The sequence below is a fragment of the Panthera leo genome, chromosome D3, assembly GCF_018350215.1.
Source record: "Panthera leo isolate Ple1 chromosome D3, P.leo_Ple1_pat1.1, whole genome shotgun sequence".
In the NCBI taxonomy this organism is placed as follows: Eukaryota; Metazoa; Chordata; class Mammalia; order Carnivora; family Felidae; genus Panthera; species Panthera leo.
The window spans coordinates 20,132,388-20,157,655 of NC_056690.1; the positions used below are offsets into that span (position 1 = coordinate 20,132,388).

A 25,268-nucleotide genomic window follows, 5' to 3' on the forward strand; every position below is an offset into this window, starting at 1 on the left:
GTGAATAAAGCCTGGACCATAGTTAATAGTAACTTACTGAAAGATATTGAAGTAATTTTGAGGCCTAAAGGAGGTCATTTCCCAAATACACATTTTAGACATCAAAATATTTTCTCTTTATCTACATCCTCTTCATTTTGACTATGGTATACTTCACTGAATAGAAATCCTCAAATGCAAAGATCAATGATATTTAGACTGTGTTATCTGACCATAATACAACAAGATGAGAAATTCATGAAAGAACAGCTTTTTAAAATCCCACAGATTCGGAAAACAAATACCATATTACTATATAACTCTTGTGTTAAAAAGAGAATCACTAGGGAAATTAAGACATATGTGGAACTGAATGATAATGAACATATTATGAAGCAAAAATTGTAGGACACAGTTAAATTGGTACTTAAGTAAAATAAAGTAAATTTATAGCATTATATACAAGAGAAACAAATGAGAATTTACAAATAAACATCCCAGACATTTATCTCAAGATTGTAAAGAGTATAACATTGTATGGTGACAGAGGCTAACTACACTTAGCATGGTGAGCACTGCATTATGTATAGAATTGGAAAATCATTACACTGTACACCTGAAACTAATATAATATTGTATGTCAACTACAATACAATTTAAATTTTTTTTTAAATATCGTAAGAGGAACAACAGAACCTATAGAGATACTAAGAAAGAAAATGAGTGGATAATATAAATGAGCTAGAGATGAATATAACATTGTTGATTAGCAAAACCAAAAGCTGTCTTTCTTTTTCCTTTCAAAAGATTACTAAACTAGACAGGCTTTCTGGCAGAAATGGGCAATTAAAAAAATTCTATAAAGGGCTAGATAGCACATATTTTAGGCTTTTGAATATGATTTCTGGAAACGAATCAACTTTGCTGTTTTAACAGGAAAGCAGCCATAGACAATACCTAAAGGAATGGGTATGTCTGTGTTCCAATAAAACTTTATTTATGGACACTGAAATTTGAATTTTATATAATTTTCAGACGTCACAAAATAATATTCTTTGTGCTTTTTTTTCAAGCCATTAATAAATGTGAAGTTCATTCTTCGGTCGCTGCAAACTATACAAAAATAGGTGCCAGGCTGGACTGGATTGGCCCCAGATGCAACCTCAGGAGTGTGGGCGCCAAGCCCAGTTGTGTGATCAAGGTCCCTTAAACGTGGGGTAGGCAGCTGGTGCTTTTGTGAAAAAGGTAGCACACCTGAGAGGATTGTGAGAGCTAAACTCCAAGTTGACAAAAGTATCCCCTGATGGATTGGGAGCCCGCCCTTGACCTTGAACCCCGGCCCGCTCTGCAACCTCGACTTCCCAAGACATTTCCGAAGACGCGGGGTGACAGCGGCGGCGCTCATCCCCCTCACCCCGACCCTGCGCCCAGGGATCACCAGCAGAGGCGCCAGAGCGCGCGCAGGCGCCGGACCCGGCCTCGCCGCCAATCAGATCGCAGCGCCCAGAGCCGCGCCGGCCTCGGGCCCCGCACCTGGCGGCCAATCACAGATCGCAGCGGGCGCGCGTGCGGAGGCGGCGGCAGCGGCGGCGGCGGCGGCGCCTGGGCCCTGAGGAGGCGTCGTCCCCGCGGGCTTCGCCTGGGGAGCACCTCGGGGCGGTGCGCCTCCGGCTGCTCCGCGACCGCCGCGGACAGGGGCCGGTAAGGACGGGGGCGTGGCGCGGCCGTAGTGTGTTCCCAGAGGGGAGATGGGAGGGATTCCGCGGCCGCAGTCTCGCGGGCCGCTCCGCTCCCGGTCTCGCCCTGCCGGAGAGGCCTGTCCCTGCGCCGCGGCCTCTGAAGGGAGTGTCGGGTGAGCGGCCCCCGCCGCGTCCTGCGACCCCGGGTGCGCACACCCCCTCCCCCGATCTTGGCGGGCGCCTTTCAGGAGGCCTCCCCTCCCCCACGCGGGCGGGGCGCCCCATCCCCCAGGCCTGGGCCCGGCCTCGGCGTCTTGGAGAAGGGGCCTGCCCTGCTTCCTGACACCCTCCCCGCCCGCGGCCCACCTCGCCCGCCCCGCCGGGGTCGCTTCTGGAACTCAGCGCGTTTAAACCTCGCAAGCCAGCCCTCTCCCCGTTCTGGACGTCTGTGGCCCAGACCCTTTCAAGGGGATTCAGGCATTTTCAAATTCATTTATTGCTCTCTCGCCTCCCTCAGCGCCTTAGTTTTCTTGTGCGCTGTGTCTCTGCCTGGGCTCTACCTCAGACCCTTGCACGCTAACGAAGGCCCCCTGACAGCCAGGACCCAGGGTGCTTGCCAGGCTTTGGATTTGGGCGGTTGGCAGGCACAGTGCTTTCTTTACGGAGAGAGGGTAGATGGGAGGAACAGGTGTGGGAGAAAGGAACCCAGTTTTCTTTTCTGGTTAAGTGTGAGATGCTTCAGACACATCCAGATGGTAGTGTCAGATAGTCAGTGGGATGTAAAGTGTTCCTGTAACGTGGAAGTAACCCTAACCCTCCCTTCTGGTTGCCTCAAGGATGTGACCTTCTGCCTGGAGTAGCTCAAGTTCTTAGAAGTTTCAGTGCACGCCTGAGGTAAGATGAAAGGTCTTTGTAGTAACGGCCAAGATTGTGTCTTTTTTCTTCAGGATCGTAGATTTTAAGCTGTGTGAAACTGACTTTCTTTTTCCTTTACGCTGGCAGGAGGCTAAAATGGGTTGATACACATACCTAAGATTTCAGCTAAGGTAGTAAAGTACTAAAGTGGTTCCTTCAGGGTAATGTGTGTTGGTTAAGAATGGTGACATAGAGTTAGTTTTGTTCATTTCTATACCCTTTTCCTTGAGGGCTTTATTTCATGAAATAATTGAATGTGATTGGGTAGGGGAGGCCATAGGAATTCATTTCATGCCAGTAGGCACAACAATAAGTAAGTTCTAGGCCCAGGAACTTGTGTATATAGCTCAGTGAGACCCATTATATAGTTAGTTATCTATTGCTGTGTAACACATTGTCTCAAAACTTAATAATTTAAGAAATGTTTATTTCGCCGTTTGTCGTAGCGTAGGATGTAGGACTGGCTTAGCTGGGTGATTCTGGCTCAGGGTATCTTAGGAGGTTGTAGTGAAGCTTTTGGCTGGATTGGCAGTCTCTCAAGACTTGACTTTTGTTGGATGATCCATGTCTAAGCTTTCTCACCTGACTTGTAGCGAGGGGATCACTTCTTCCCTCTGGATCTCTCTACGGAGCTGCTCACGTCATGGCAGCTGGCTTCCCTCAGAGTGAGTGATTCAAGAGAAACCTTGTACCCAAGATGAAGTACAGAGCCTTTTGAAGAAGTTACAAACCAGGACTTCTGTATTTGCTTAGTCACATAGGCTAGCCCTGTGATGGTGTGGGAGAGGACTACACAAGAGTGTGAATAAATAACAGGAGGCAAGATTCACTTGGGGCCATCTTGGAGGGTGGCTCCCATACCCGTTTATCCACCATTCCAACTCTTCTCCATATTCACCTATCATTATGAGTCAATTATTTGGCTCCAGGCTAAGGGCAAAACCTCCCCTTGTGTGCTAAATCCAAGCAGTTTTTGTTTATTCAGGAATATTGTTCGAGCAAGTCTCCTCTTTGTCCTGGGTTAAGTTTTCTGTTTCTCTGGATCATTCTCATCAGCAAACAGACTGACTGTAATAGTACCTCTCATTAAAAAATCCATCTTTTGATTACACATCCCTCATCTGCTTATTTTATTTCATATTTTCATTATAGGAAAATTTCTCCAGAGTTGTCCATATTTGCTTCCTCCAGTTTTCCCATTCTTCTCTAAATCCACTCTTGCCAGGGTCACCAGTGAATTTCATATTGCTCAATCCAATGGTCAATTTTTAGTTTTTAATTTATGTGATCTATTGGCAGTATTTATCAGTCGTTCATTTCCTCTTCCCTGAAAATAACTTTTCATTTGGATTGCAGCATGCTTCTTTTTCTCCATTCTCCTTTACCACCTCCCCACCCCCACCCCCACCACAGTTGGCTGTAAGTAACTGTTCCCTTTTCATATCCTTTTCTGGTTTCTTCTCATGTTCCTGACCTCTAACCAATGGAATGCCTGAGGGCTTGGATATCAGACCTCTTTCCCTAGATGATCTCATTCAGTCTTGTGTTTTAAATAACATTATATGCCAAAGGCTCCAAAATCTGTGTACTTAGCCCAGGTCATTCTCTGAGTTCTGTCTCATATTTACCTGCTCAGCATCACTCACCCCTTATATATGTCATCCTCTTCTTCACATCTCAAATCCAGTTAGTCTGTCAACAAATCTTGTGGGCCTTCAGGATTTTGATCTAGAACCTGACCCCATCTCAGTACCTTTGTCTCCTAGTACAGTCATTTTTTTTTTTTTGTTTCTGTTAATTCAGTAGTCTCTTAACATGATTTCCGTCTTCCAGGAGCAGCAGAGTGATCCTGTTGAAATGAAAGATCATATCACTCCTCACTCAAAACCTCCCAGTGACCTGTCACAGAGTAAAAACCAAAGAACTTAGAATGGCCTACATTAACGTACTATAGTGAACTCATTTTTGACCTCATTTCCTTCACATTGGCTTGCTCATTATGTTAGCCTCTTGACCGGTCCTTAAATTTGGTAAACAAGCTCTTGTCTCGGAACCTTTGTATTTGCTCTTCTTTCTGCTGGAGAATTCTTTCTCGGATCTCCATAACCGTGCCATACAGATACCAGCCTGCCTCCATACTACCTGGCCCATTTCCTGTTTTATTTTCTCTGTAGTATTTATAACCATTTGAAATTCTATGCGTATGTATATACACATATAATAACATAACATTTTATATGTTTTTTGTTACATTATTTACATATCAAAATATGTAATGTGTAATACTGTAATATTACATGTGTTAACATTATATGTATATATTTTTTAAATGTATTTCCCAGTTACGTCTGTTGCAGTGTCAGCTCCCTGAAGAAAGGGTCTTTGTTTCAATCGCTACTGTATCTTCAGTACCGAGACCAGTACCTGGCACATGGTAGGCTCACCAAACACTCACTAATACTCAGATTCCTTACAAACACCCATCTTGAGCCTTCTCCCTCCCCCTTTCTCTGTGGTTAGGAGGCTGTCAGACCTGTGCAGTTATCATTCTGTTCCTGTGTCATTTCTTTGTTTCTTAGTCTTTTGTGAATAGGGGTATGTTCTGATTCTACTGATTTGGTATGTTTTATAGTTGCAGTTCATCCAAAATTGTGAACATCAGGACATTGCCAATATTATATGTATGACCACACATAGAACCTTTTAGGGTGATCTTTCCATAGAATAACAATTTCTCCCTAATTTCTTAGGGAAAAAAAGAAAGAAAAAAGAAAAACTCCCCCCTCCTCCTTTCTTTGGACCCAGGAGTTCTAATACAGCAATATTATGTTAGGGTCAATTTGATACGAAAAAAAGAATAGAAGCTTTCTTCATCTTTTGGTTTCATAACACTGAAAAAATTGGAACACAAGTTATCTTAACCTTATCCTTTGTAAGTTCCTTATGTGTCAATGACAAGTGTTCCTAGGTGCATTCCTTATTCTTTCCTTTAAATGTATAAATCAGTCATTTGAGTAACACTGAATTATAGAGTTCTGAGAGTTCAGCTTAAGCATTAGTATTGTATATATTTGAAAACAAAATATGGATGCTCTGTGGAAGTCTTACCAGTATTATTTTCCCTGGGAGCTTCCCAATAGCAGGGAGATACATGTTATATAGCGATTCATGATAGGGCCCACCTGGCGTGCATAGAATTTGCTCTCCACTTTCACAACGTCCAGTTTCCTTATAATTAGGTTGACTAATTTATCACCCAAACGGGGATGTTTTTAAGAGTAAAAAGTGGCACTTTTAAAAAATACATAGGGACAACAGGTCAAACTGGATTGCCCTGGTCAAATTAGGATATTTAGCAATCCTAATAATAAAGTCGGTGTTCTAAGTCCTTAGTATCAGGGTGATGTCCACTCTATAAGAAGATATCCATTCATCCCTGGGAAGGTATACCTCCCACTACATATTTGTACAGTGGCTCTGTGATACTAGTTTAACTCTTTTTCTTGGCTAGATTAGTTTGCATTATTACCATAATCCTAATTACCTAACTCTTGTTACATGAATGGAGTCTGGTTAGGGGCTTTGAAAATTTAGTATCACTTGTTAGGATGTGGGAGTCACACCAGCCTATTGCTAGGAATTTTTTTTCTTTAATTGAGATATAATTCACATACTATACAATTTACTCCATAGAGTGCAAAATTGAATGATTTTTACTATATTCACAAAATTGTGCAGTCTTTACTGCTACCTAATTCAAGAACATTTTATCAACCCTAAAGCCCTGTGTTAGTTTCCTGTGGCTACTATAACCAACTGCCACAAGCTTGGTGGATTAAAACAACAAAAATTTATTCCCTCTCACTTCTGGAGGCCTAAATCAAGGTGTTGGCAGGGCCATGCTACCCTTGACACTCTAGGGGAGAATCCAGTGCTGGCCTCTTTCAGTTGGCAGTCTTTGGCTTGTGGCCATGTCACTCCAGTCTTTTTACAATGCTTTCTTCTGGTGTATGTATGAAATCTCCTTCTGCCTCTCTTTTAAGGATATTTGTGATGGTATTTTGGACCCATTTGTATAATCCAGGGTAATCTCCCCATCTCAAAGACCCTTTCCAAAATTAGGTAACATATATGTGTTTCAGGGATTAGGATCTGATATTTTGGTGGGCCATTATTCAACCTACTACATTCCTCATTCTTTTTTCCTCCCAACCCGTGGCAACCAGTAGTTTGTCTCTATAGATTTACCCATTGTAGACATTTTATGAGAGGAGTCATACAGTATGTGGCCTTTCTGTGTCTGGCTTTATTCACTAGCATGTTTTCAAGGTTCGTCCATATCACACATATACAGCAGTACTTAATTCATTTTCATTGCTGAATAACATTCCATTGTATGGTTATGCCACAGTTTATCCATTTATCAGTTAATGGACATTTGGATTTTTTGTGCTTTGTGGCTTTTATTTTTAATGCTGCTGTGAACATTGTTGTGCAAATTTTTGTGTTTATGCAAATTTTTGTGTAGACTTATGTTTTCAATTCTTTGGGGTATATACCTAGGAGTGAAATTGTTGGAGCATATAACTCTGTATTTAATTTTTGAGGTGCTGTCGAACTGTTCTCCAAAGTGGCTGACCATTTTATAGCAGTTTTACCAGCAACACATGAGGATTCCAATTTCTCCACATTTCTCTGCAACACTTGTTAGTGTTCCTCTTTTTGATTATAACCAACCTAGTGGATGTGAAGTTGTATCTCATGATTTTGATTTACATTTCCCTAATGACTAATTGTGTTGAGCAATATTTCTTGTGCTTATTGGCCATTTGCATATCTTTGATGAAATGTCTATTCATATTTTTTATTCATTTTTTAAAATAAATTTTTTGTCGTAAAACAGGTAACATAAATTTTATCGTCTTAACCATTTAAGTGTTAAATATATGTGCATTGTATTTTTTTCATATTGTTTTAAAACAGATCTCTAGAACTTTCCATCTTACAAAATTGAAACTCTGTATCCACCCCATTAAATAACATACTTCTTTTTTCCCTCTTTCCCTAGACCCTGGTATCCACCATTCCACTTTTTGTTTCTTTTCTGTTGCTTTGGCTCCTTTAGATACTTCATGTAAGTGAAATTGATATAGTATTTGTCTTTTTTGTGACTAGCTTTTTTCATTTAGCATAATGTCCTCAAGATTCATGGGTGTTGTCCTATGTGAAGGAATCCCTTCTTATGGCTAGATAATATCCCATAGTATGTGTGTATCACATTTTTAAAATTCATTCATCAGTTGATGGACATTTGGGCTGCTGCCACCTTTTGGTTATCATGAACAGTGCTGCTGTGAACATGGGTGTGCAAGGATCTCTTCAAGATCCTGCTTTCATTTCTTTTGGATGTGTATCCAGAAGTGGGATTGCTGGATCATATGGTAGTTCTATTTTAAATTTTTGAGGAACCTCTGTTGTTTTCCATAGCAGTTGTGCTATTTTACATTCCAATCACAGCATATAAGGATTCTACTTTTTTTGCATCCTTGACAACAGTTGTTATTTTTTTCTTTTTTTTTTTTTTTTTAATGTTTGTTTATTTTTGAGAGAGAGAGACAGAGTGCAAGCAGGGAAGAGGCAGAGAGAAAAGGAAACACAAAATCTGAAGCAGGCTCCGAGCTGTCAGCACAGAGCCCTATGCCCTATGCGGGGCTCAAACTCATGAACTGCAAGATCATGACCTGAGCCGAAGTCGGATGCTTAACCAACTAAGCCACCCAGGCGCCGAAAAGTTGTTATTTTCTGGTGTACTTGTTTATTTTTATATTTTTTGATAGTAGGCATTCTAAGGGGTGTGAAGTGATATATCATGGTGGTTTTGATTCACATTCCTCTGATTACTGGTATGTTGAACATCTTTTCATATACTTGGCCATTTGTTTATCATTTTTGGAGAAATCTCTATTTAATTCCCTTGCCCATTTTTTAAATTGAGTTGTCTTTTTACTCTAATGACATAAGAAGTCTTTATGTATTGTGGATATAAGTCCCTTGTCACAAATAGGATTTACAGATATTTTCTTGCATTCTTTTTTTTTTTTAATGTTTATTTTTGAGAGAGAGCATGAGGGAGGGAGGGGCAGAGAGAGAAGGATACACAGAATCTGAAGCAGGCTTCAGGTTCTGAGTTGTCACCACAGAGCCCAATGTGGGGCTCGAACTCACGAGCTATGAGATCATGACCTGAACTAAAATCAGATGCTTAACCAGCTGAGCCACTCAGGCACCCCTATTTTCTCCAATTCTGTGGGCAGAATTTATATTTAGTTCTAATCTGTTTTATTTTTTGTGTATGGTGTGAGCAGAGGTCCAACTTCTTTCTTTTGCATATGGTTGTGTAGTTCCAGCATTTGTTGAAAAGACTTGTCTGTTCCCCACTTAATTATTTTGCTATTTTCACTAAAAATCAGTTGACTGTTAGTGTATGGGTTTATTTCTGGACTCCGAATTGTATTCCATTAATCTGTGTTTCTATCTGCATGTCAGTACCATATTCTTGATTACAGTAGCTTTGTAGTATATTTTGAAATCAATGTGAAATTTTCAGTTGTTTTTTCAAGATTGTTTTGGCTCTTCTGAGTCTTTTGCATTTCTATATGAGTTTCAATTTCTGTGAAGAAGCCAGCTGGGGTTTTGATAGATTAGTAGTCTTGCCATCTTAACAGTATTAAGTCTTATCCATGAACATGGGATGTGTGCATTTACTTAGATCTTCTTTAATTGCCTCAGTAATGTATTCAGTATAATTCAGTGTTTTCAATATGAAAGTCATGCAATTTTTTTGGTAAACTTATTCTTAAGTATTTTATTCTTTCTAATGTTAGTGTACATAGAACTGTTTACCTAATTTCAGTTCAAGGTGTTTATTGCTAGTATATAGAAATATAATTGATTTTTTATATTGATCTTGTATTCAAGCTTGTTGAACTTGTTTATTAGTTCTAATACTTGTTTTGTAGATTTCCTATGGATTTTCTATATGTATAAAATCATGTCTTTTCCAATATAGTTTTACTTCTTTTTTCAGTCTGAATGCCTTTTTACTTTTTTTCTTGCCTAATGTCCCATTAAAGGACAATATAATATTGAATCAGAGTGGTAGAAGTGGACACCCTTGTCCTGTTCCTGATCTGACAGGGGAAGCTTTCAGTCTTTTTACCATGAAGTATGATGCTAGCTGTCGGGTTTTTACAGATGCCCTTTGTCTGAGTAAGAAAGTTCCTTTCTCTTTCCAATTGTTAAGTGCTTTTTTTTTTTCTTCCCTCATGAAAGGGTGCTAGATTTTGTATTGTGCTTTTTTTGCAGGCAGATGTGGGTTTTTTGGCTTTTTTCTACTAAAATGGTATAATGTTGATTCATTTTCGTATAATAGACCAACTTTGCATTTCTTACGTAAATCTCAGTTGGTCATGGTCACAGTTCTTTTTATGTGTTATTGAATTGTGTTTGATAGTATTTTGTTAAGGAGTTTTACCTCTACTCATAAGAGATATTGGTATATAATGTTTTTTTGGTGTGTGAGATCTTTGTCTAATTTTGGTATGAGTAGTACTAGCCTCATAGAATGAGCTGGAAAGTTTTCTCTCCTCTGCTAATTTTTGGAAGAGTTGAGGGATTAATGTTAATTTTTCTTGAATTATTTTGGTAGAATTTGCCAGGATAGTCATCTGATCTTGGATTTCTCTTTTGGGAATTTTTTTTTTTTTTTTTTTTTTGATTACTAACTCAGTCTCTTTATTTATTTTGGATCTATTCATATATTTTGAATCTATTCATATATTCTGGGTCAGTCCATATTTTTGGAGTCATCTATTCTGGGTCAGTTCGTACTTTTGGAGTCAGTTTGGTAATTTATGTCTTTCTAGGAATTTGCGCATTTCATCAGGTTATCTAATTTGTTGGAAGAGAATTGTTTATAGTGTTCCCTTAGATTTTTTTTTTTTTAATTTCTGTGTGGTTGGTAGTAATATCCTGTCTTTATTTAAAAAAAAAATAATATGTTAAAAAAAAAATAATATGTTGAGGGGCGCCTGGGTGGCTCACTCAGTTAAGTGTCTGACTCTTGATTTCAGCTTAGGTCATGATCTCATGGTTTGTGAGTTTGAGCCCTGCATCAGGCTCTGTGCTAACAGTGCAGAGCCTGCTTGGGATTCTCTCTCCCCCTCTGTCTCTGCCCTTCTTCTGCTCATGCACTTGCTCTGTCTCTCTCTCTCTCAAAAATAAATAAGCTAACTTAAAAAAAATAATATATTGAGGTAAAATTTACATAGCATAAAATCAGTCATTTTAAAGTGAAAGATTGAGTGACATTTAGAGCACTCAGTGTCGTACATCTGCCGCCTATATCTAGTTCCAAAACACCTCAAACATTCCAAAGTAAAACTTTTTTTTACCATTAAGCATTTTCTGTCCATTTCCCCTTCTATCCTTCTATCCCCTGGTAACCACCAATCTGTGTTTTGATTCTGTGGCCTTACTTATTCTGGATGTTTCCTGTAGATGAAATCATAAAATATGTGAACTTTTCTGTTTGGCTTCTTTCACTTTGCATGTTCTTAGGGTTTATTCAGCATGTATCAATACTAAATTCCATTTATTGGGTATAATTGACATCTAACATATGTTTATGTCTCAGGTGTACAACATGATTTGATAGTTGTATAAATTGTGAAATGGTGCCCATAATAAGTATAGTTAACATCTGTCACCATACATAGTTAAAAATTTTTTTCTGTCTTGTGATAACTTTTAAAATCTACTCTCTTAGCAACTTTTAAATATGCAATATAGTATTATTGACTATAGTCACCATGTTGTACATTACATCTCCACAACTTACTTATTTTATAACTGGAAGTTTATACCTTTTGATCCCTTTCACCCATTTTGCCCCCCTCCCTTGTCTCTGGTAATTACCAGTCTGTTCTCTGTATCTGTGAGCTTGTTGTTGTTGTTAGTATTCCACATATCAGCGAGATAATATATTTATCTTTCTCTGTTTGAATTATTTCGCTTGGCATCATGCCTTCAGGTCCATCATGTCGCAGATGACAAGATTTCATTCATTTTTTTTATGGCTGAATAATATTCCATTGTTTGTATATACCACATTTTTTTTCATCCACCAGTGGACACTTAGGTTGTTTCTGTATCTTGGCTATTGTAAATAATACAACAGTGAACCTGGAGGTGCTGTTATTCCCTTTATGATTCTAATATTCCAGTGTTTGTGTATACCGCATTTGTGTTATTTCCACCATTAAGTTATTGTGAATCGTGCTACTATAAGCATGCATGTACTTTACATGTGTTTGGGTACCTCTTTTCAAAAGATCTATATACCTGGAAGCGGACTTGTGGGGTCATATGATAATTCAGTGTTTAACTTTTTGAGGAACTGCCAAACTGTCTTCCACGGAAATCCTCTGATTTTTGCAAGCCTTTGGTTAATTTCCAGGATCCAAAAAGCTTGATTTGGACAATTTTTGCTATTGTTCTCTTTGCTTTTATGACAGAGGAAATATTTGTAGTTTCTTATTCCACCATTTCCTATAGCCTCACTTTGTTGCTGGCATTTAACAAATTAACGTTCTCTTTTTTTTTTTTAAACTTCTCTTTTTTATGGCTGTCTGCAACCTCCGTTTAAATCATTCACCACTCATCTGATACTTCCAAACCCTTTCTAAACCCTCAGTCTTAGAGAAAGAACTTCTGAACTAACCACCACTTTTAGGTTGAACTGCCATTCTCATATCTACTTTGTGTATTCACTAAGATGTGTTTAACACTAACATGGTGCTCTTGGGATGAAAGGAAGAAAAAGGGAAAATGACTGAAAGTGCCTGACTGTAGTCATTCTCCTGAGTTCCAGGATTTCAAGGTTCTCACATTTGCTATAATAGTACACTTCAGGGATGCCTGTGTGGCTCAGTCGGTTAAGCATCCAACTTCTGCTCGGGTCATGATCTCACAGTTCATGAGTTTGAGCCCTGCATCGGGCTCTGTGCTGACAACTCGGAGCCTGGAGCCTGCTTTGGATTCTGTGTCTCCCTCTCTATCTGTCCTTCCCCAACTCGTGTTCTATCTCTCTCTCACTCAAAAATAAATAAACGTTAACAAAAATTTTTTAAAAATAGTACACTTCATTCGTTCCCAGACTTGAAGGAAATTGGCTGTTCCTCATATTTGAACATTTCCTACACCTTCCCTCAGGCCACCATCCTTTGTTGAATTTATATCTAACTCCTAGAAAATCATTTTCCTTTAACGAATATTTAAGACTTACGTGCCAGGACTGCTCTAGGACTTTGGGAGAAATCAGTGAACAAACAGATAAAAACAAAACAAGCTAAAAACAAAACAGAACTTTTCCAGTGGAAAGAACTGCGAGTCCAATGGAGAAAGAAAGGTAGTGAATATAATAAATACGTTCTTTGGTGATATAGAATGTGATGTTATGAAATCAGGAAGAATATAATAGAGCAGAGTCATAGGATCGAATGTTGGGTAGGTAGGAGTGTTGTACTTTTAGTTTCGGTGATCAGAACAAGTCTTATGGTAAAGGTAAGTTTGGACGTGGACTTAAAGGAGATAGAACTGTTAGCCATGAGGATATCTGGGAGATAAGAGTTTCAGGCAGAAACTGAAGGGAGCAGCAGAGAAGCCACTGTGGCTGGATTGGAGTGAATGAGTGTTAGAATAATGGGAAAAGAGGTCAGAGAGATAGAGTGGAAATTGGTATTGAAGGTCTATAAATTATTGATTTTTCTGAGTCCAGTCTATAGAAATAATCATGTCTTTTGATAAAGAACCACCTTAGCTTAATAGTTGTTCCCTTCCTGGACTCCCAAGCTAGGTTAGACCCCATTTTACACTCCTCCAACTATTGTGAGCTTATTTATGGACAAATATTTATGAAAAAAATTTTTTATTTTTATTCATTGCCCTAAAGTGAAATGTAAATGTCTACTGCAGTTTTAAGGATGATCCTGTGAGCCTCTCATTTCTTCTAAGGATCTGTGTTTAATGGGCATTAAATTTTAAGGCAGCAGATGTGTGGGATCAGTGGAAGAGAAGGAAAGAAGATTGGTGGGGAAGAGACATGAGTGCCGTGGGTAGGGAAAGAATAGGGGTAGGAATCTGGAGGAGCACTAGTGGGGTGAAAAGAGTCAGGAGCAAGGGAAGATGGTGAGGATAGGTAACAGAGGAGTCCTGTTAGTCTGATCTCAAGAAGGTTCTCAAGAAAGACTGGTGCCTTAAAAAAGCTGGTGTGTGGCTATAACAAAGATCCACTAAAAGGGCTGTTGTTAAAATTCATAGGAATAACCTAGGAGATGAGTTATCTATCACCTACTGCTTTCTCTGCTATCTTTGGCATGAAATCTTATTAACTCCTTCTACAGCTTTTGGCAGCTTCCTTGATGGGGGATATGAAGTGATTTTTGAGGATTAACTCCTTAGATGTAGTAGGTCTTTGGCATGTCCAGCTTTCCTACTCCAATATCTTAAGTTTCTAAATAGAAAATAAGGACACCAGAGGAGAAATGATAAGAAAATTCCCATGGTCTAATGTAATTCTTATTCTAAATGAACTCATTCATTAGTTTATTCACTTTAGGTCTGATTCTTTCTCTTAACTTTTCATCTCGAATGATTGGAAAGTTAATCAGCATGGTCAACAGCTAAAACTCCTTCCAAGATCAGTTGGGTGGAAAGTCTGGCATTGTTACTGGAACCTAGTTTATTTTTACTTTTTTTAAACAATAGGATTTGATTTCTCATAGTTTTGGAGGCTGGAAAATTCAAGATCAAGGTGCCAGCTGATTGGCTTCCCTCCTTCTGGCTTGCAGATGGCCACCTTCTCACTCTGTCTTCACACAGTGGATGGGAGATAAAGAAGAAGCAAGTTCTCTGATAGCTCTTCTTGGCGCTAATCTCATTATGAGGGCCCCACCCTCATGATTTATCTAAACTTAATTATCTCCTGAAGTTCGCATCTCCAGAAACCATCACACTGGGGGTTAAGACTTCAACATAGAAATTTTGGAGGGACACAGTTCAGCATGTAGCATAACCTAAAATGTATTCTCTAGAATTGGAGGAATCATTTAACATGTAGGAATAATGGAGTGATATAATTACAGAGGTGTTTTAAGATTCATCTAGTGGTGGTATGGAATTGGTCATAATTTGAAGGACAGAGAGACCAGACAATTTGGAGCCTAGTGCAGATGTAAAAACATGAAGTAACCAGTGGACCTAAACATAGAAATTGTGGGGAGGTGCTTTAATAAGAATGGAAATGAAAGGTAGTTAGAAAGACTAATGCTTTAAAAGTTATTTAGAACCACTTAGAAGAAGTTTCTTTGAGTAATTTGATGGAGGTTGGGGAGATTTGAACAGTTTTTATAAAATACAAGGAGAATAAAAATGAATCCAGTGAGACTCTTTGATTCTTAGGGACTAAGCAATTAATAGCAACATCACCAGAAATTCAGACATGAATTAAGTCAGAGTTCTCATGGGGACAACGCAGAACTAGAATTCAGGAATCATGAATTTTAATGCTGTCTCCAGACCTTACTTTAAGGTAACTTTAAGTAAAAGTATAAACTTTTCTAGGCTTTATTTTTTATTTATTTATTTTTTAAATTTTTATTTTTTTTGAGAGAGAGAGAGAGCAAGCCTGGGAGGGGCAGAGAGAGAGAGATACACACAGAACCCGAAGTAGGCTCCAGGCTATGAGCTGTCAGCACAGAGCCTCACATGGGCCTCAAACTCATGAATGGTGCAGTCATGACCTGAGCCCAAGTTGGATGCTTAACCAACTGAGCCATGCAGGCATCCCTCCCATAAGAACATTTTTGATTGGACATGTAGGGATTGCTACTGTCATCTAGTAAGTAGAGTTCAGGGATACTACTAAACATCCTAAATGCATGCAACAGCACTCCTCTCCCCCACAAAGAATTATCTGGTCCAGACATGTTAGTGGTGCTTAGGTTGAGAAACACTGGGTTAGGTGGCATTATCCTGGAGTTAGATGATTGAAGTTGAATATAGACATACCAAACCAATTTTCATTGATTAAAGAGCAGTGCTTTCAAACTTCTATGTTTTCGGGGCGCCTGGGTGGCTCAGTCGGTTGGGCGGCCGACTTCGGCTCAGGTCATGATCTCGCAGTCCGTGAGTTCGAGCCCCGCGTCGGGCTCTGTGCTGACAGCTCAGAGCCTGGAGTCTGTTTCAGATTCTGTGTCCCCCTCTCTCTCTGGCCCTCCCCCGTTCATGCTCTGTCTCTCTCGGTCTCAAAAATAAATAAACGTTAAAAAAAAAAAAAAATTTAAAAAAGAAAAAACAAACTTCTGTGTTTTCTTGCATTAGCATATCTCCTAATTACACTTGGTCTCAGTTTTAAGAAATTAAGAAGTTGTGGGCGCCTGGGTGGCTCTGTTCGTTGAGCTTCCGACTTTGGCTCAGGTCATGATCTCACAGATAGTGGGTTCAAGCCCTGCGTTGGGCTCTGTGCTGACAGCTGAGAGCCTGCTTTGAATCCTCTGTCTCCCTCTCTGTCCTTCCCCTACTCGCACTCTGTCTCTCTCTCTCAAAAATAAACATAAAAAAAAGAAATTAAGAAATTGTAATCACTATTCATGACACACTAGACTGTAAGCTTCATGCATTCACCACTTTTCTTCTTAGTACTTGGTAGTGTCAGACCAGACCAGGTTGGGCAAGCAAAATATAATTGTGAAATAAGTGTAGAAAAGAATAAATAATTTTTATTCTACTTAATATTCAACTTCCTTTTTGACTTATTTCCAAGTAGGTATACACATTTCAAGATTAAATATCTATGTGTTCCAAAATTATATGCTGATGTGCTGATTAAGTTAATGAGAAGTACATGACATATATTAGATGCCAATTTAATTTTTATAGATTGGATTTGAAGTGTCCATATTGGGCTACAATGAATTCTGACATTATGTTTTCAGAAGTTGGTGAGTTTATGAATCATAATTTAAAACCAGTGTTTTTCAAACCACTGGTAGTGAGCCATTGATGAGTCATAATTGATTTTGTGGGTCATGGTCAATTAAAAAAAATAGAAAATATTAGAATAAGCATCCCATTTAGTAAAACAATTATTATTTATATGTGTGTAGTGAGATTCTGTATACATTGTTTTTTTTTTTTTTTTTTTTTTTTTTGTTTTTTTTTTTTTTTTTTTTTTTTTTACTATGGGTTGTGAGGAAAAAATGTTTGTAAAAAGCTAGCAGTTTTCAATCCTTCATTGGCCCACAGAATATCTAACATGGGCAAGGCTCTCAAACTAAATCATAGAAAATGTGGAAGTAATGGAGTACATACAGTCTGTTCTACCAAAAAGGTTCTTATTAATGATAGTTACCATTAACTCATTTAACAAATTCTGTATTTGTTGAACTCCCATGTTGTACCAGGTACTGTTCTTTGTGCTGGGGGTACAGTAGTCAACAAAAGACCATCCCTGTCCTTTGGTGTTTACATTCTACTGGGTAGGCAGTAGAAAAGAACCAAGATGGATAAAGTTAATAATGTGTTAGATGGTGATAAGGACTTGAAGGTGAGGGGAATGGAAGAGAGATTGGGAATGTGAATTAGCAGCTGGTTGGATTATTTGAGAACTTCTTTGAGAAGACTTGGAACAGAAGTCTGAAGATGGTGAGGAGCCAGCCATGCAGGTATCTGGGTGATGAGCATGCATATTAGAAGGACAGCAGATGAAAGTCTCTAAGCTCAAGGTAAAGTGTTTAATATGTTTAAGAAAAAGCAAGGTGGTTAGTGTGGTTAGAGTGAGTAGATAGGGGAGAGGAGTAGGACATAACTGCAGGAGCAGTATATAGGATTGGAAGCATGGTTTTGCAGACATTGGAAGCACTTGGTCTTTTACTGAGCAAACCAGAAAGCCATTGGAGTGTTTTTTTTTTTTTTTAATTTTTTTTTTTAACGTTTATTTATTTTTGAGACAGAGAGAGACAGAGCATGAACGGGGGAGGGTCAGAGAGAGGGAGACACAGAATCTGAAACAGGCTCCAGGCTCTGAGCTGTCAGCACAGAGCCCGACGCGGGGCTCGAACTCACAGACCGTGAGATCATGACCTGAGCTGAAGTCGGCTGCTTAACCGACTGAGCCACCTAGGCGCCCCGCCATTGGAGTGTTTTGAGCTGAGCAGTGATATAATCTGATTGAACAGAATCATTTTGCCTGCCATGTGGAGAAGAGACTTCAGTGGGGAAGTCAGGATTAGAGGGATAAATTGAGGACACATCAGTGAACAGACTATAAGGCCTTGAGGTGGGATGAGGTTATCAAGAGAGTTCATTCCTAATTTGCTAAGGCATGTGATAAGCATTTGACACTGAATTATACAATTTGTTGATTGTGTGAGGTACTCCTACTCTGTTCTTTGAATTTGACACTTCTGTATTAATATTTATGAAGTTAGTATGTATGAATCAATTGAGATGTTCATTTAATATAAACTTTTCTTCAATTCTGCTACAAAAAAAGGTGCCATTGAATGGTTGATGCTTTTTAAAACGAGCTATTGCCTTAAGTCAGAGAAGTAAGAACTTTTTTTTTTTTAAGTTTTTTTTATTCAGTTTTTTTTTTTTTTTTTTGGTAATCTCTATAGCCAGTGTTAGAACTCATGACCACAGGATCAAGAGTTGTGTGCTCCACTGACTGAGCCAGCTGGGCACCCCAGAAATAAGAATTTTTGCCTTTAGGATACAGAAACACATTTAAAAGTTTTGAACTTGCCAAAGAAAGATGCAGCTGGTTTATGGCTGACTTAGAATTTCAGCTTAATTCTTTTCTGACTCCAAAGCCCATGTTTCTATACACTGCAGAGTGGTGCCTTTATAAAGTAGTGTATCCTTTGCATGTGATTTTATCTAGAGATTAGTTATTAGAAGTTTTTCCTCTTTTTTAAATAGAAGAAATCATAATCAGCAAAGCTGTGATTCTGGAGCTGCACAGACTTGAAACAGTAGCTTTTAAGCTGTAATTTATCCTTTGAGTCTTAATGTCCTTATCTATAAAATCAGAGTGTTTATAACTACCTTAGGGTTTTGGAGAGAAATAAGGTAATGAATTTTTCTGTACTTACTGATGTGTAGTATGTTTGTACTTAGGTGGCAATATATAAAGAAAACACTGGGACTTGAGGCCACACCTTCAAGAATAAAAAAAAAAAATTAGAAAATGGAACAACCATGTATATTATGTGAGGAAGAACAAGAGCCAGAACCGCAGCAGAACATAGAAGAAACCAAACAGGTAGATGATGAAGATGGTGAGCTGATCTTTGTTGGGGTAGAACATGTAAATGATGATGCTGAGCTGATCTTTGTTGGGGTGACTTCAAATTCAAAACCAGTCGTTTCAAACATTTTGAACAGAGTCACCCCGGGTTCATGTTCAAGGAGAAAAAAGTATGGTCACCTCAGAAAAGGTACTACTTGCAAATTGCAGCCTATAAGTCATGTGACCCCTGTGTCAGAAGCAGTGACTGCCTTGCCTGTTTCTGAATCTGAATCAAGATCAACAGAAAGTCCTATTATTATTGAGCCTTTGTCTAAACCTGATTATAAAAGTAATTCACCACAAGTCGTGCCTAATAGCTCTTCAGAGTTATGTTCTCCTTTGATTACATTCACAAATTCATTGCAGCATCCAGGTGGAGCAGCACTTTCTGTAGGAGGTATGAATAAAAGTCCTTGCATATCAAAGCAACTTTCTACTGCTGAAGTAAACAATGTAAATCCCAAAAGGCTTAAACTCAGTGATGGAATCATAGGGGGACATGCTTCAGCTTTGTCCCCTTCAGGTATCTTTCATACAGTGACTGCTGAGCAAAGCACACCCTCAAACAGTGTTCATACCTCATTAAGCCATGTTCAGAATGGAGCACCTTTTCCAACAGCTTTTCCAAAGGACAGTGTTCATTTCAAGCCTACAGATCCTGCTAAGGAAAATAGACAAGCAAAAACAGATTTTTTGAGACTAGCAAGTCAAAACCAGGTTGTTGATCCCAAGAAAGGAAGTCTGGTCATATTACTTCGTGACTTTTATTATGGGCAGCATAAAGGAGATGGACAGCCAGAACAGAAGACTCACACAACCTTTAAATGCCTCAGCTGCTTGAAAGTTCTAAAGAATGTCAAGTTTATGAATCACATGAAACACCATTTGGAACTTGAGAAGCAGAGGGGTGACAGCTGGGAAAGTTACACCACCTGCCAGCACTGCCACCGACAGTTTCCCACTCCCTTCCAGCTGCAATGCCATATTGAAAGTGTACACACTACCCAGGAGCCCTCCACTGTCTGTAGAATTTGTGAATTGTCATTCAAAACAGACCAAATTCTCTTACAGCACATGAAGGACAATCATAAGCCTGGTGAAATGCCCTATGTGTGCCAGGTTTGCAATTACAGATCATCAGCCTTTGCTGATGTGGAAACACATTTCAGAACTTGCCATGAAAACACTAAGAACTTGCTCTGTCCATTCTGTCTCAAAATTTTCAAAACTGCAACACCATACATGTGTCATTATAGGGGACACTGGGAAAAGAGTGTTCACCACTGTTCCAAATGCCGGCTACAGTTTTTAACTTTCAAGGAGAAAATGGAGCACAAGACCCAGTGTCATCAAATGTTTAAGAAGCCTAAGCAACTGGAAGGATTGCCTCCTGAAACAAAAGTTGTTATTCAAGTGTCACTGGGACCTCTTCACCCAGAATCAGTGGAAGTAGCATCCATTACTGTGAGCACGTCAGATTCTGAACCGTCACCCCCCAGGTCTAAGAGTAAAGTTTCCAAAAAACCTCGTTAATTCAAGTTTCAGTAAATGTAAAGCAGGTATTTCAATCAAAGTCAAAAACCCTATAAAAATAAAAAATACAAACCATACATTATTCAGTAGCATCAAACATAGTGAAACCAATGAGTTATTTATGAGTTTCTTTTTAAATTCATGAAATACAGTACTGTCTGATATGAATTTGAGATGTTATTTAAAATATATTACCTGGCTTTCATGTAACTGTATCTAGCTTAACATATAAAAGGTGTTTTGTGTGTGTATGTGTGTGTGAGAGAAAAAAAGTGGAAACCTATTTATTTTGATAGTTCATGTTACTTGTAAGTTTGAAAGCTCTAACTTCTGCAGATAGAATCTAGAGTTCTTTAAGTACTTAATTTTATTTTCAACTTTTTCCATGTCTTGAGGATTTCAATATTAACTGTAGTCAGACTGGAATGACTTTGTTACAACGTAGACTGTTACAACATGGTCCCATTTGCTGCTGAGCCCCTAGAAGTGTCTCTCTTGTGCTGGTTTAAAATAATCGGTCTCTGAGAGCATGAGGGTGGAGTTGAAGAAGGTATGTCATGAATGGGAATCAGAAACTGGAAGATTAGTCAGTGGAGACTCATTGTTCTGGTTGAGGGAGAGGCGTGCCAGTGCACACGCGCGCGCGCACACACACACACACACACACACACACACACACACTCTCGCTCACTCCAGTCTGGGAGTCAAGGCAGAGAGAAAGAGCAGTCTCAGAGTGTCTTCCTAGCACAAGAACATCCAAGGAAGCAAAAGTATTAAAATAAAACGTGGATGTTTGGCAAGGGGCTCCTGCAGACATGAAATAATTACTGTGTATCAATTGGCTTCAAATGGAGAAGAAGGGGTAATGAATAGATTGGGGGCTAGAGTCTGAAGCTCCACTTGAGTGATCCAAAGAGGAATTCAGTTTGTTCTCGTCTGGCTGGCCTTTGGTTGGAATAAATTAGCCATATACCTCTCAGCTGCAGCAGTACAGCAAATAAAGTTTCCCCAGGGAAAGAAGCCCAGACATCCATAGTTTGAACTGCACTAGACCCATAGTTTGAACTGAAAAGAGCTAAACAAATGGTATCTACCTAGTTCAAGGACTGGGCTAAATTTAGCTCTCTTACTATTAAGTTGGAATGGGAGTTGCCCAAGAATAGTAAGTACAGTGGATAAAAGTAGTAACCCATGGTGACTGAGTAAAATTAAACCCAGTATAGGGCTTTTCCTGGTATTTTCCCATGTACATGTATCTTACCCCTGTTGAACATGTGAAATTTGCAAGTTTGTAACTTGCCTTGGACATGAATGTATTACAGCTAACAGTTACTCTCTTGTGTGTATAGTTTCCCTTTTTATCAAACTAATGTGAGTTTGGGTCTTCCTTGCCACACTCTTATGTGCAAGAAATGTCCCATTAATTTCATTAAGTATTACGTTTTAGAGTTCCTGTCCTTCAGCTGGCTAACTGCCTAATCTGTGACTATACTGTGAACCTTTTCCCTTTGCCATTTCCAAGGACTCTTACGTAACTGGAGTGCCATCTGAGTATTGGTTCCTGAACATCAACACCCTTGACTACTTCTGTGGGTTCCCAGGATTGAGTGTCCCTGGGCATTTTCCAGTGCTGTCCCTTCTTTCTTCCACCTCTGACTCAGGTACCTACAAGCCTCTGTGCACCACTTAAGGAACCTAGGATGCTGTCTATAGACCTGAGCTGGGAGAAGTCTTTGCTGTTTTCTGTTGCTTTCTCCTCTTTCAAAGCATCTTATCTCTCCTCCCTCTTCCCTCCTCAGTCTTGTTAAATTCCCTAAGCCTTACAAAAAGCTGGGAATGGTTAGTCATCAGGGGCTTTGCATCCCTTCTAGAATTGGGGAGGAAGGACTACAGATAACAAATAGTTGTGAGTATACTGTCCATGTTTTAGAGAACTTCCTGAGTGTAGATTCTGTTGTATTTATTTGCTCAATGATTGATTGATTTGCACTTTGAACATTTTACTAGGCCTTTTCAGTTAGTTTGCTTGGGCCGAGGCACTTTGTTAATATTTCAGCCTGAACCTGTTTTAGGTGGAGAGAAGGAGAGAGAGAGAGAGAGAGAGAGAGAGAGAGAGAGTGAGTGTGTGTGTGTGTGTGTGTGCACGCACAGTTGTTCTAGTCTCAGGTGGAAACTTCTGTGTATAAATAGATATGCAGACCTCTGCATACTTGTCTCCCTTGTTCTGTTCGTATAACAAATTCTGTTTTTGAAAACAGTAAAAATATGAAATGTTTTAGTTCTTTGTTTTCGTGGTTGCTTGGTATTATCAACACTGTTAACTGTTGTTTGCTATTTAACTAAAGTATGCCCCTAAGGAGTACAAATTGTTATTTATTGCCAACTACAGGTTGAGTGATACGACCCCTGTCTACCTCCTCTTGCTCTTCCATTCTCTGCCATGCTACTCTACCATTTTCCCCATTGGTGGACTGTTTTTGACACATTGGCCTTGCTTTTTTTTTCAAGCAAATCATATTTTTTCCTGTTCCAAAGACTTTGCAATTGTTGCTTTCTTTCTTAGAATGCTCATCTCCTAGGCCTGCATGACTTGCTACCTCGCTTAATTGTTTGACACTTCCTTTAGTTTATTGAGCTTCACCAGTGTTCTTAAAAAATACTGACAATGAAATGATACCTTTTTCCTCCTCCCTGCTAAAGGCACTTTAAGCCTCCCCACTCCTTTCCTCTCCAATCTGGTTAAATTTCCTAGGTTTTCACAAAAAGCTAGGAAGAGATAATCATCAAAAGCTTTGCTTACCTTAGAATTGAGCTAGCTTGAGTCAATTTCTGTGCCTGCAACCAAAAGACAATGAATATAGTGAGTTGAGTTCTTTCAGGAGCTTTCTCTGTTTTTCTATTGATACCTCTATATTTTTTTAAGGCAATGTCACTTTGTTTTGTTTACAAATATATTGAATATCTGTCAAGATTACTATTTTGTTATTGCCTTTTGTGAATTTCCATGTCTATTTTGCTTGCTTGTTCTTTCAGATAAAATTTATTATTTTGTTAATGTTGCCAAAAATTGTAAGTAAAATAGCAATTATAGTAATAAAATGCTTTTTTGAAAAAAAAAAGTTTTCGTTATTTATCTTTTCACCAATAACATGGCATATTTTTAGTTTAAGTTAATTTTTATTTGATAACCACTATGTACACTCTTTGCCTTCCTGCCAATTTTAATTATTTTTAACCGTATTGCATTGGCCAGAACTTCCAAACAGTGATATGTAAATGAGCTTTCTTGTTCTTGGTTTTAGTGAGAAATGCTTTACCATTAAAGGTAATGCACATACTGCTTAATTTCTGTCTTTAGAATTTTTAAAGAAAATTGCTTAGTTTTATTGGATAGCTTACAATATCTATTGAGGCAATCATTTACATTTTCTTTACTAACCTAAGGTTTTGCTCAGCCTGATTCACACTTTTCTATCAGAAAGGTTTTGCTCAGCCTGATTCATACTTCTCTATTAGAAACCTTCCTTTCCTGAAGTAATATTTCCACTTGGGGTTGAATATTATCCTCTCTACTCAGAATCCCATTCCTTTTCTCATTTCTATTATTAAAACGTATTTCCTTTTCCCCTCATTAGATTTGCCACAGCTTTATCAGTGTTTCTGATTTACTCTTCCAAGGAACAACCCTTGATTTATTATCCCAACTAATTTTTTTTTTGTTCCCTATTTTTAAAAAAAATTTTTTTAACGTTTTATTTATTTTTGAGACAGAAAGAGACAGAGCATTAATGGGGGAGGGTCAGAGAGAGAGGGAGACACAGAATCGGAAGCAGGCTCTAGGCTCCGAGCCATCAGCCCAGAGCCCGATGCGGGGCTCGAACTCATGTACCGCAAGATCGTGACCTGAGTCAAAGTCGGACGCTTAACCGACTGAGCCACCCAGGCGCCCCTCCCTATTTTTGTCTTGATTCATTAGACACCTCTATTTTCTTTAGGATTCTTCTTTTTTTTATAAAGACATTTAACAGCTTTATTTTTGTTTAATAAAGGATTTAAACTTTGCCTACCTTTGTTTACAGCTTTGAGTCTTAAATATTTTGATTCATACTTTCATTTTTATTAAAGTTTTCATTCTGTATACCTTTTGGTAAGTTAATTCCAAAGGTGTGAGAATTTGCAGACTGAATGTTTTAGTCTTAAATTTATAGTTTACTGTGAATTAAGTTTTCCTTGGAACTTTTAGGGTATGGGTGTGGGTACATACTAAATGACTTTGTATACATCCTTTTCAAATCACTACATGGGGTATTAAAAAAGGATATAAAAATAATGAACTTTTAATTCTAGAAATCTGTTCCCCCAAAATGAATATAATATAAAAGGTAAAAGCATGAAAACACTCATTTGAAAGAAATTCCTAATAATAAAACTTGGAAATGTTGAAGAAAAATTATTCATGATGTTGAGAGTAGAGAATAAGAAATTTGATCAGATATCAAGGGTGATCAGATATCAATGGTGGGGAATTTTCTATAAACAGACCCAGCAAGATTCTTGTCAAAACTGGACTGAAGGCAGAGCCCAAATTTGGGGATATATTCATTGTCTATTCCTGTATAACAAATTATACCACAAAACTAACAGCTTAATTTTTTTTTTTTTTTTACTCTTCCACTGTGAGAGTTGGAAATTCAGGAGCAAGTTAGTTGGGTTGTTCTGGAAATTACATGTTCTGGGTGTTCCATGAGGTT

General features: G+C 38.6%; 3 protein-coding genes and 1 gene segment (V, D, J or C); 1 reads left to right on the plus strand and 3 right to left on the minus strand.

The window, feature by feature from the left end:
- The window catches only part of LOC122203332 (immunoglobulin lambda-1 light chain-like), a 614,033-nt gene that overhangs the window by 403,872 nt on the left and 184,893 nt on the right, over positions 1-25,268 (minus strand). The window lies entirely within an intron of this gene.
- The window catches only part of LOC122203331, an 803,799-nt gene that overhangs the window by 362,655 nt on the left and 415,876 nt on the right, over positions 1-25,268 (minus strand).
- Positions 1-25,268, minus strand: part of LOC122203328 (immunoglobulin lambda-1 light chain-like) — an 814,466-nt gene that overhangs the window by 339,447 nt on the left and 449,751 nt on the right. The gene's annotated exons all lie outside the window — the stretch shown is intronic.
- ZNF280B (zinc finger protein 280B) lies at positions 1,582-23,585 on the plus strand. Of its 3 annotated transcripts, XM_042910031.1 has the most exons (4): positions 1,582-1,680; positions 2,495-2,552; positions 7,642-7,707; positions 18,813-23,585. In XM_042910031.1, exon 4 carries the CDS (start codon positions 18,883-18,885, stop codon positions 20,515-20,517), a length of 1,635 nt encoding a protein of 544 aa, XP_042765965.1. In that variant the 5' UTR covers positions 1,582-1,680; positions 2,495-2,552; positions 7,642-7,707; positions 18,813-18,882; the 3' UTR covers positions 20,518-23,585. The 3 variants fall into 3 exon arrangements, with proteins under 3 accessions (XP_042765965.1, XP_042765964.1, XP_042765966.1); XM_042910030.1 differs by lacking the exon at positions 7,642-7,707; XM_042910032.1 differs by lacking the exons at positions 1,582-1,680; positions 2,495-2,552; positions 7,642-7,707 and adding an exon at positions 4,930-5,007.

What these genes read in the sequence shown, in the direction of transcription:
- ZNF280B (XM_042910031.1), top strand. Translation starts at nt 18,883, where the DNA reads ATGGAACAACCATGTATATTATGTGAGGAAGAACAAGAGCCAGAACCG.